This window comes from Piliocolobus tephrosceles, chromosome Y (genome assembly GCF_002776525.5).
Source record: "Piliocolobus tephrosceles isolate RC106 chromosome Y, ASM277652v3, whole genome shotgun sequence".
Lineage (NCBI taxonomy): Eukaryota > Metazoa > Chordata > Mammalia > Primates > Cercopithecidae > Piliocolobus > Piliocolobus tephrosceles.
This window is the reverse complement of record NC_045456.1, coordinates 4067275-4078776: the sequence shown is the minus strand read 5'-3', so window position 1 is coordinate 4078776 and position 11502 is coordinate 4067275. Positions and strand designations below refer to the sequence as shown.

Sequence of the window (11502 nt, the reverse complement as noted above, 5' to 3'; positions counted from 1 at the left end):
CAAGCTGAATATTGCTTGTTGGATGAGCTGTAGAGTCAGGTACAGACGAGGACAGAGACCATATTTTATTCCCTTTTCTGCTGCTTTGTGTATGCTTTGCTTAGTGTATTTCAAATTGCCTTGTATTTCCTGGGCAGTATCACCCCAATGCACTACTTTGTACTTAAATTATTTCCCTCCTTTTAAGTGATATTGATGATATTCTAATTTCAATACTGATGTTTCCAGGACAGGATCACACTGTGTCTGGAAATAACTGGGGATTCATTCAGTGGCTAAGGTAGCCTCAGAATCAGAGAAAGGAACGTTCTAGTCCAAGCCCTTTATTTGAAGAAAATAGTGAAGAAACTGAGACTTAGAGCAGCTGACTGACTTTTCTAACATCACACAGCAAAGAGAGATTAGAACTCACATCTACTTCAGAGCCAGTCTCACCCTCGAATGAACTGCCAGGGTGACAAGTGCAACTGAGATGTTTAGCCCTGCTCGGGTGAGGCCACACAGCTCAGGCCCAAATGGTTACCACTCCTGATCCAAAATGCCAAGGACTACGCCTCTCCCCAGAATACACCACCTCATGCCCTCCCTGGAAAAAATCTCCTGGCTCCATTACTCTGTCCACAAGATCCCAACCCAAGTGTCACCACTAGTCATCTCCTGGCTTCAGTTCTCAGAGTCACTGAGCACTCGAACATCTTTGGCTCAAAAAAGATACATCTTCTTTTCCTACAGATCACTTCTTTTAAAAAAAAAAAAGATACAAGTGAGTTCAGTCGGCTGAGTATGAGCAAAGCTACTCTATTATAACAATCCAAGAAGTTCTTACCAGGAGTACACTAGTATTAATAACTAGCTCAGGCAGGACAACAAAACAGAAGAGAGTACATTTTGGATTCCATTAAAAATAACAACATTCCATATTATGAGTAAGTGGAAACATTAAAGTGCATAAAACATTATCATCATTTGCATTAAAACAGTAACTCCATTTTCTCCTATGTTCTTACCTTACTCCCTTTATGGAAGAGGCTGTAAAATTCCATTCGTGCATTTGTTTCTGCAAGTTATCAAAGACAGAAGAGTCAATAGTTTGAGTTTTTTTAAGCAAAAGATTTTCTTTTTTTGGTTTCATTCTATGGTCAATCATTTCTGCTATTTTACCTGCAGTAGTGATTTTTCTTTACAGGTTAGAGCAATAAACCTTGTATAACTTGGAACACCACAAACATTTTCTTATGTATTATAAAAATTTGTTTGTATCTCTAATCCAGTTTAAATGATGTAAATTTGAAATAATCTAAGTTTCAGATAGAAATAATAAGCATAGAATAAACACACAGTGAGAGACTTTTCCTCTTCTGCCAACATAGTAGGCAAACTCTAAAACAAGCATGAGAACAGCCCACCTACGTTGAATGACTTGCGAAAATACTGGGAGAGGCAAGACTGTGGCAGACACCTTTCAGCACTCATCAGTCTTCCTCTTCTCCCTGCACAGAAAGCTGAACTACATTTCCCAGCCTCCCTTGCAGCTAGAGAGCTATACAGTGGAGTTTTGACCAATGGGATGTGAGCAGGAATGCTTTGCATCGCCTGTAGGCATGACTCATAAACTCCACAGCAACCCTCTATTTCCTCTTTCCCCATACAGTGCAAGATGGAATGACCCCCAACTGCCACCCTCTGCAACCTGGATATGATATGAGGCATAGATAAACTTTTATCATGTTAAGATATTGAGATTTAGAGGCTGCTTGTTTTAGAAGCTAGCCTACCATGACTAATAGAAAAACTAACTGGGATTTCAGGCAGCACCAAGTTGCACTTACAAACAAAAACTAACTTGGTCCCCTCCCTTCACTACCATTACACTTTGCACAAAGCTAAGCCTGAGAAGGAACATCTGAAACTCCAGTTTTGGAAAATCCATAGGCAACAACATCAATACATCACCAATTGCAGAAAATAATTTTAAGTAGGAAAATCCATTTGGGCCAGGTGTGGTGGCTTACACCTGTAAATCCAGCACTCCGGGAGGCCAAGGTGCTGGGTAGGGGGGGAGTGGTCACTTGAGGTCAGGAGTTTGAGACCAGTCTGGCCAACATGGTGAAACCCCGTCTCTACTAAAAATACAAAAATGAGCTGGGCATGGTGGCACACGCCTGTAGTCCCAGATACTCAGGAGGGTGAGGTGGGAGAATCAGTTGAACCCAGGAGGTGGAGGTTGCAGTGAGCCAAAATCACTCCACTGCACTCCAGCCTAGGCTGGAGTGGACAGAGTGAGATCCTGTCTCCAAAAAAAAAAAAAAAAAAAAAAAAAAAAATCCATTTGGTTGGCCTGAGGAATGTCACAAGTGACCAACTAAGCCACCCAGAGAAGAAAAGTATGAGAACCGCGTGACTGAGCACAGCAATGACAACAGGAACAGACTGGGAAGATGGTTCCCGAAGGGAGAAATTTCAGTTATACGTGTTGATCAAGCACCTACCATGTATGTGCTAGGCAAAGTACTAATACTGAAGACACAGCAGAGAACCACAAAATTCCTGCCCTCATGGGCCTTACATGTGAGTGAAGAGAGATGGACAATAGATTAAATAGTAAAATCATAGCATGGGGGGCGGTGGAAAGTGTTATGAAGACAGACAAAGCAGGGAAGGGCATTCAGATAGGGCAGGGGGTCACGTTATTCAACAGGCTGTTCAGGGTAGGCGTCGCTGATGACTTCTGAACAGAAAGCTAAAGCAGAGGAAGGAGGAAGCCACGCGGATGCCTGGGGGAAGACTTCCAGGCAGAGGGAACAGCAAGTGCAAAGGCCCTGAGGCAGGGGTGTGCCTGGCACATTCAGGGACCAACAAACAGGCAAATATGGCTACAGTGGAGTGAGCGGGATGGGAGTGGAAGAAGAGGTTGGAGAGCTCATGGGCAAATCATGCAGGACCTCTAGGCCACTCTCGGGCCATCAGCTTTGACTCTGCGTGAGACAGGAAGCCACTGGAGGCTTCTCCTAAGAGGGTATGAGAATATGAAAGTCAGCAAATCACATCCAACTGCATAGAAAGGCTAAGTGTATTTCAGAGGAGACATGAGTCCAAAGTCATGCAGAGAGGATAGTGGCAGACAGCAGGAGTCTGCCTTTGGATTCAGACACAGAAATGGGAGCCAGGGCAGACTCGAGAGAGTCTTGTCTGACCCACAGCCACCTGCAGGAGACTGCACATATACAGAAAGCTTAGCCACATGAGTTTCCAAAGTCTTTCCCGATGGCAGGTCTATTCCAGGATGGCTTTAGAGAACTTGATTCGGGAGGAACATTTACTAGTTAAGTAAACACCACATTTTATGTCGTAATCAACAGGCATTTGTTCAGGAGTGGGTAACTATTCCGTAGCTCCTACAGCTACAAACATATAGAAGTCATGTATGGGCATGTTAGGATGTTCTTCTGTGCATGACACAGGCAGTCGGTAGCCTAGAGACACTCCGTGCAAGGAATGAAGGGGCGGTTAAAGATGGCTTTGCAAAAGCTAGGACTTGGATAATCGGAAGAAGGAAATCCCAAAAGGAACAAGGATGGAAATAAAAGGATAGACAGGAGCTCCAGCAGGGACAGTTCAGGGGCTGGTAAGAAGACAGCCTGACTGGCATTGAGGGCTGGAGAGAAAGAGGAAGGGAGGGGGCAGGACTGTATACGGAGGGACTTGAACACTTAGTAAAAGAGTCTGAGGTTTATCTGGAAAGCCACAGGATCCAGTAATGGTTGAGATTCATCAAGAAAGCCAGTCTAAGTGCTTCTAAAAATATATTACTATTTTATTTTTCTAGAGACAGGGTCTCACTGTTGCCCAGGCTTGAGTGCAGTGGTACAATCATAGCTCATTCTGGCCTCGGCCTCCCAGGTTCAAGCGATCCTCCCACTTCAGCCTCCCAAGCAGTTGGGAGATGTGCACCACTATGACTGGCTAGTTTTTTAAATTTACTTTTTGTAGAGACGGGGTTTTGCTGTGTCGCCCAGGCTGGTCTTGAACTCTTGGGCTCAAGCAATCCACCTGCCTTGGCCTCCCAAAGTGTTGAGACTATAGGTGTGAACCAACACACCAGCCTGTATCCTCTACCCACTTCCCTATGGTTTAACTATATAAAAAAACCTAACAAACCTGTATTTAATGTTTTTATACACACACACACACACACACACACACACACACACACACATTCCTCCCCAACACCTCACCACATGCCCACACACACACACTTGCATATGTACACACACAATGGAAAAACCTGCTTTCTCTCATCTGTGATCCTACTCTCTCATATATTCTCAAAATTCAGAAGTTAAACACGGGTGCCTATTCCTTCAAATACTACCATGTAGACCTTCCTATTTGAAAATTTAATCTTTGATTAAATTGCTTGTGAGTTTTCCTCCTTACCATTTCTGTGGGGGAGACATGCCATAAAGAAACTGTTCTCTCCTCGGCTTCATTGTTTATGGAAACGTAAGAAGGCTGGTACACTTTGGTTGGCTCTATCACCAGAACCTGAAACAAGAAGAGATGCCTGTTAACGTACACGGGTAGGAAACACAGCGCACCACAGCGCACCCTGCCCAGCGAGGAGGCGGGGAGGTCCGTACTCAATAAATCCTCACTGAGGGCCAGGCACAGTGGCTCAAGCCTGTAATCCTAGCACTTTGGGAGGTTGAGGTCGGAGGATCACTTGAGCCCAGGAGTTCAAGGGCAACATACTGAAATGCCATCTCTTTGGAGGTGGGGGGGAAGATGCAAGGAGATAAAAAAGGAGGTGACGGCCCATCAGTAAGGTGTTACTTTGTTAAGAGAGAGGAGGAGCGGGGAGAGAGGGAGAAGACGGTGAGGCGGAGGAGAGTGGGGAGAAAGGGTGGGGAGAAAGGGAGCTAGAAGGAGGAGAGGGGAGAAAGGAGAGAGGGGGAAGAAAGAGAAAAGGGGGAAAAGGAGGGAAGAAGGCAGCAAAAGGAAGAAAGTCGGGAGAGAAAGAGGAGGGCACTTTGGGAGGCCAAGGAGGGCGGATCACCTGAGGTCAGGAGTTCGAGACCAGCCTGGCCAACATGGTGAAGCCCGTCTCTACTAAAAATACAAAAATGAGATGAGTGTGGTGGTGTGCACCGGTAATCCCAGCTGCTCAGGGGGCTGAGGCAGGAGAATCGCTTGAACCCAGGAGGTGGAGGTTGCAGTGAGCCGACATCACACCACTGCACGAGAAGAGACTCCATCTCAAAAAACAAAAAACAACAACAACAACAAAAAAAAAGAAAGAAAAAAAAAAAAAAAAGAGGAGGGGAAGAGAAAGAGGAGGGGCGAGATGGGGAGGGAGACAGGGAATAAATCTCCAAAACAAAGCACCATGTTTAAGATCACTAAACCTGGTTAGAGATGACGCTGTTATCTGCTCCGTTTTTTTTTTTTTTGTACCTTTCAGTAGATTTGAAATATTTCATAACTAAAAAAAGATTTTAAAATGTATTATTAACCAGCAACAAAATAATTATCAATCATTTCAAACAACCTTTTATTAGATGCTTAATGAAATTCTTGGAAATGGGCTGTTCACAAACTCTCAAAGCATAAATATGGAACACAATTATCTGAAGTTCAATTTCCAAGACATTCACATATTTCACTCATGACTCTAAGATGGTCATAACATTAAAACAAAAACCCAATGAAAAGCTAAAAGCAATTTTGCCTTTTTGATACGTTTTAAATATTAATTAGTGGCCTTACAGGCAATCCAAAGCTTAACAGGAAACCATGCTGAATTCCAAGTTTCCACTCGTGGTGCTACATTATTTTAGAGGAAAGTTTGTCCACTTTGGCACTAGTGACATTTTGGGCTGGATAATTCTTTATTGGAGAGGGCTGTCCTTTGCATTATGGGATGTTCAACAGCATCCCTGGTCTCTATCCACCAGATGCCAGTAGCGTCACCTTCTCCCCAAGTCATGACCACCAAAAACGTCTCTGGACATTGCCAGAGGTACCTTAGGGGGACAAAGTTGCTTCCAATTGAGAATGACTACTACAGAGGATATGGCCAACGATCTATCAGTGAGCTGATCTATCACTTACTGATTTCACATAAGATTGATGTTTATCCCAACATTTAAAATTACTCTACGGTTTTCTTCAGTTCAGAGTATTCAATAGTTAAATAGCACCAATCCCTAGTTTTTTTTCCTAATCTTAAAAAAAAAAAAAAAATGGATTTAGCATATCTTACCGGAAATCTGAGTCCATTAGTGACTTCATTTGTTGCCTCAAAAATTATATCTAACCAGAAGTTCAGCCGCTCTTGCCTGGGTGAGTGTTCAATAATGGGTTTCTTGAAGCGCCGAATTAGTAACAAGTTCTGAACTAATGATCGCAGGTACCTGGAAAAATCACAAACAGCAATATATTGGATTCCTAAAGAAATTGAATTCAATTCGAGTCCCTTCAAAAGAAGCTTTCCAAAAGCTTTTATTCACTTAAATTCATATTATGCCATGAGCGCTTCATAAATGACTGCTCAGCAGCCACAAAACTAATTAAGAAAACCCAAGCAGTAGGCAAAGTCCATCCAACAAAATAACACAACGTGGCTTTTTACCAACATTGGGCTAAACCTCAATTTTAGTACCTATTGTCTAAAATGGGAGATTGGAAAGCATGTGATAACTGTTTTAAATAACAAGGGCAGGCACAGCTGACTCTTGAACAACACAAGTATGAACTGTGGAGGTCCACTTACACACAGATTATTTTTCCCCAATAAATACATTGGAAAATGTTCGGGAGATGTGCGACAATTTGGAAAACTTTGCAGATGAAGTGTGCAGCCTAGAAATATCAAAAAATTTAGAAAAAGCTAGGTATGCCATGAATGCATAAAATATATGTAGACATTAGTCTATCATTTACTACCCAAAATATATACAAATCCCTTATAAAAAGTTAAAATGTACCAAAACTTACATACACAAACACTTACAGACTGTATATGGCACCATTCCCAGTCAAGAAAAATATAAACAAATGTAAAGATGCGGTATTAAATCAAGACTGCATAAAATTAACTGTAGTGCATGCTGCACCACTGTAAGAATTTTGTAGCCACCTCCTGTTGCTATTGTGGTGAGCTCATGTTGTAAGTATCTGCTTGAAACTCCACCATGTGGCCAGGCGCGGTGGCTTATACCTGTAATCCCAGCACTCTGGGAGGCCTAGGCGAGCAGATCACCTGAGGTCAGGAGTTCAAGACCAGCCAGGCCAACATGGCGAAATCCCATCTCTACTAAAAATACAAAAATTAGCTGGATGCAGTGGCAGGCGTCTATAGGTCTATAGTCCCAGCTACTCGGGAGGCTAAGGCAGGAGGATTGCTTGAAACTGAAAGACAGAGGTTACAGTGAGCCGAGATCGCGCCACTGCACTCCAGCCTGGGCGAGAGAGCGAGACTCTGTCTCGAAAACAAACAACAACAACAAAACTCCACCACGTGAGACTGATCATTTTTGCATGAGCAGTTCATCTCTCCAGTAAATTGCAGATCATAGTAAAAAGTAATCACTCATGGTTCTCGTGCATTCTTCATTGTTTTTAGTGCTATACCATAAACCTTGAGTAACACCATGGGACCCATACAGAGTGCCACTAGTGATACTGGAAACGTTCCCAAGAAGCAGAGAGAAGTCATGACATTACCAGAAAAAGTTGAATTGCTTGATATGTACTGCAGATTGAGTTCTGCAGTTACAGCTGCTGCCATTTCAAGACAAATGAATCCAGCCTAAAAATCGTTGCAAAAATAGAAAAGGAAATTCATGAAGCCGTCACTGCAGCTATGTCAGCGGTTACAAAAATCCTGCACTTTTTGCAAAATATAAAATACAAAATATTGTTTATGTTATTGGTAAGGCTTCCAGTCAACAGCAGGCTATTAGTAGTTAAGTTTATGGGGTCAATTTTCTTTTTTTTTTTTTTTTTGAGACAGATTCTCGCTCTGTCACCCAGGCTGGAGTGCTGTGGCCGGATCTCAGCTCACTGCAAGCTCCGCCTCCCGGGTTCCCGCCATTCTCCTGCCTCAGCCTCCCGAGTAGCTGGGACTACAGGCGCCGCCACGTCGCCCGGCTAGTTTTTTGTAGTTTTTAGTAGAGACAGGGTTTCACCGTGTTAGCCAGGATGGTCTCGATCTCCTGACCTCGTGATCCGCCCGTCTCGACCTCCCAAAGTGCTGGGATTACAGGCTTGAGCCACCGCGCCCAGCATTTGGTCAATTTTCAACTGAGCCCCTAACCCCCACATTGTTCAATGGTCAGCTGCAGTTCAAAGTTCAAAGCAATTACAAAATGACAAAATTTCAAACTCATTTTCTTTTTAATTAAGCATGTTATTTTGAGGTAATTTTACATTTACATGAAGTGCTAAGAAACAATACAGAGAGAACCCACACTTTGACTAGGTTTACTCCAATGGTAAGCGTCCTACAAAAACTATAGTACAATACCACAACCAGGATGTTGTCACTGACACAAGGCAAGACAGAAAAATTTCCATCCCCACAGGGACCCTTCGTGTTGCCTTCCCACCATCATGCCTACTTCCCTCCCATCCCACCCACTCCCTTACTCCTGGCAATCACTAGTCAAACTCACTGTCTTTTATTTTTTAAAAAATTAGAATCTGACTAGGTAGATTTTGATGTTATGACATCTTGACTCTGACCACACCTTTGCTCTTTTCAGGCATATTGAACTTTTTGGAATATAGGTGCCAGGCAGTGGTGGTCACAACCTCTTTGGTACTAAACAGAATGCTTCAGCTGAAAGCATCATAGTATTATTTAGCTCTTTGAGGATAAAAGCTGGAGCTGTCCTGGAAGACAGGCCAGCTAGACTCCAACTGACTTGCTTGGGTACTCAGCAGGCCTGTGCTGTCCAAACTCTACACATTCAAAAGAAAGATCTGGCCCTGGACTGGCTACTGGGAAATCACCTCTAAGCCCTTGGGATATACTGCCAGCTAAAAGAGTCTCTGTTTATCTGGGACCTTGGACCATCCCAGATAGTTTATGCTAACGATATGATTCACAGTCCGTGTCCTGGGCCACATTGTATCAGTTTGACCTCTGGAGAGGTTGGAGCTAAGGTATTAATATCAGCCACATGAGGACTCCATGCCCACGTGACCCACCCCCAATAAAAACCCTGGACATTAAGGCTCAATGAGCTTTACTGGTTGGCAAGACTTCATGCATGTTGTCACACATTTTTGCTGGGAGAATTAAGCACCGTCCACATGACTCCACCGGGAAAGGACAACTGGAAGCTTGCACCTGGTCTCTCCTGGACTCTACCCTATGTACCTTTCTGCCTTTGCTGATTTTAATCTGCATCCTTTCATTGTAATAAACCATAACTAAGACTATAACAGCTTTTCTGAGTTCTGTGAGTCCTTCCAGCAAATCATGAACCTGAGAAGGGTCTTGGGGACTCCTAACAACAGGTAATAACAGTGTAAGTCCTATAAGTGAGCCCAGGTGCTGACGTAATGGGACTGTATCCAATCCTGGGGTCTCCACTCCCTGAAGTCAGCTCCATCTTGCCCAGATAACAGCAATGCACTTTAAGATTAGTATTTTTCAAATAGCAGCCACTCCAGGAGGGCTAGAGGCCCAGCCTGGCTCTGTGTCCTCTTAGCCTCAGAGAACTTTCAAGGGGTTTGAGGGCCAAATTTAAGTTCCTTCAGATTGGGAAGAAATAGGGTCAAACTAATCATGACTGAAGAGATTCCTATCCCCGGTAATCCAGACTGACCCGCTGAACTAGGATGTAAGGGATGGGCAATGAACACAAATCGTTAAAAGTATGTTTTTTAAAGTTATATAAATAATCCATATGCATTTAAGAAAAATCAGAAGACAAAGGTAAGAAAAATCAGAAAACAAAGGTAAGAAAAAAAAAAAAAAAACCAGAATAAAAATCCTTATAAGGCTATCTCCCTGACATAACCACTGTCAATATTCTGAAGAAAATCATTCACCATTTATTGATTATACAAGTATCTATTGAGCATTTATTACGAGACTATAGCAATCAATAAGATAACCACAATTCTAACGGAGCTTCATGTCTACGGGGAAATCCAATACCGCCCACCCCACCTGGGCCTTTCCCTACAAGTCACATGCCAAACACATTTTTTTCATTAAAACAAGATCATATAGAACAATGGTTCTCAAGGTGTGGTCACCAGAGCAGCAGCAGCAGCAGCTTGGAATGTGTAAGTGCAAATTCTCAGGCTCCACCCCAGACCTACTGAGCCAGAAATCCTGAGAGTGGGCCCAGCAATCTGTGTTTTATTTCTTTATTTTACCTATTTAGTTTTGAGAGAGGGTCTCACTCTGTCACCCAGGCTGGATTGCAGTCATGCAATCATAGCTCGCTGCAGCCTTGACCTCCCAGGCTCAAGCGATCCTCCTACCGCAGCCTTCCCGAGTAGCTGGGACCACAGGCGTGTGTCACCATGCCTGGCTATGTTTTTTTTTTTTTTTTTTTTTTTGGTAGAGACTGGATCTCACTCTATTAGCCAGACTGGTCTCAAGCTACTGGGCTCAAGCAATCCTCCCACCTCGGCCTCCCAGAGTGCCGGGATTACAGGTATAAGCCACTATGCCCAGTCTGTGTTTTAATCAACATAGGTTGATTCTGACGCACAATAAAATTTGAGAACCACTGATACAGGAAAATCTACCCAGGAGCTGGCTTTTCTTATCCTACAACAAACCACGAACACACTTTCACGTCTCCAAACATTATTTCCTGCACATTGAAATGGCTGTGTAAGGCTGTTGCTGTGCCACCGTTTTATTTACCACACCCTATTATTGTTCTTTTAGTTCCAGTTTTCATTTGTGATAAACATTTTCTTGGTGTGCTTTTTTTCACTTTATTATATGCTTTCTCACAAATGCATAATACATACTAGTAGCCAAGAGTATTTTGCTCTTAAGGACCTAGACAAGCTGCAGAAATTAATAGGATAGAAGGCCTAATCTCAGGGATGGAGCAGGCAGGGATATATTCTGTGTGGATCTGTCTTTCCCTCCCTTCACGTAAAAGCAAGGGAATTCTCAGAGCAGTTGTATCTGTGCTAACTTTGGTTTAATGAAAAGTCAGAAGGAGAAATATAGTGATTACTGTTTTTGCACTTCCGCGTTTTTTTCCCTGAAGAAGACATTTCAGAACAAGGTCATGTATTGAGATGGGTGACGACAACACACAGACACAACTCACCAGACTGGAGGTTTCAGTTTGAACAACCTCTCCGCTGCCTGGACGGCTTTCCCGACATCATTGGCCAGCATGCTGACGCTGAAGAACTGACCCACATCCCAGTAATTGTTCATTTTCTCCAAACTCCCTTTTCTTCCCAACAAACTGTTCAGCCGGACACCTTAAGAATTTGAATTTTAGATAGTCA

At 43.2% G+C, this 11502-nt stretch overlaps 1 protein-coding gene across 1 annotated transcript in view; it reads right to left on the bottom strand.

The window, feature by feature from the left end:
* The window catches only part of MAP3K15 (mitogen-activated protein kinase kinase kinase 15), a 156556-nt gene that overhangs the window by 49533 nt on the left and 95521 nt on the right, over nt 1-11502 (bottom strand). Inside the window, exons 9-12 of the mRNA XM_026451891.2 lie at nt 11316-11475; nt 6263-6413; nt 4438-4545; nt 1008-1057 (exon numbers count right to left, since the gene is read on the bottom strand). Coding sequence (XP_026307676.1) covers nt 1008-1057; nt 4438-4545; nt 6263-6413; nt 11316-11475 — 469 coding nt within the window. The remainder of the gene's footprint in view (nt 1-1007; nt 1058-4437; nt 4546-6262; nt 6414-11315; nt 11476-11502) is intronic.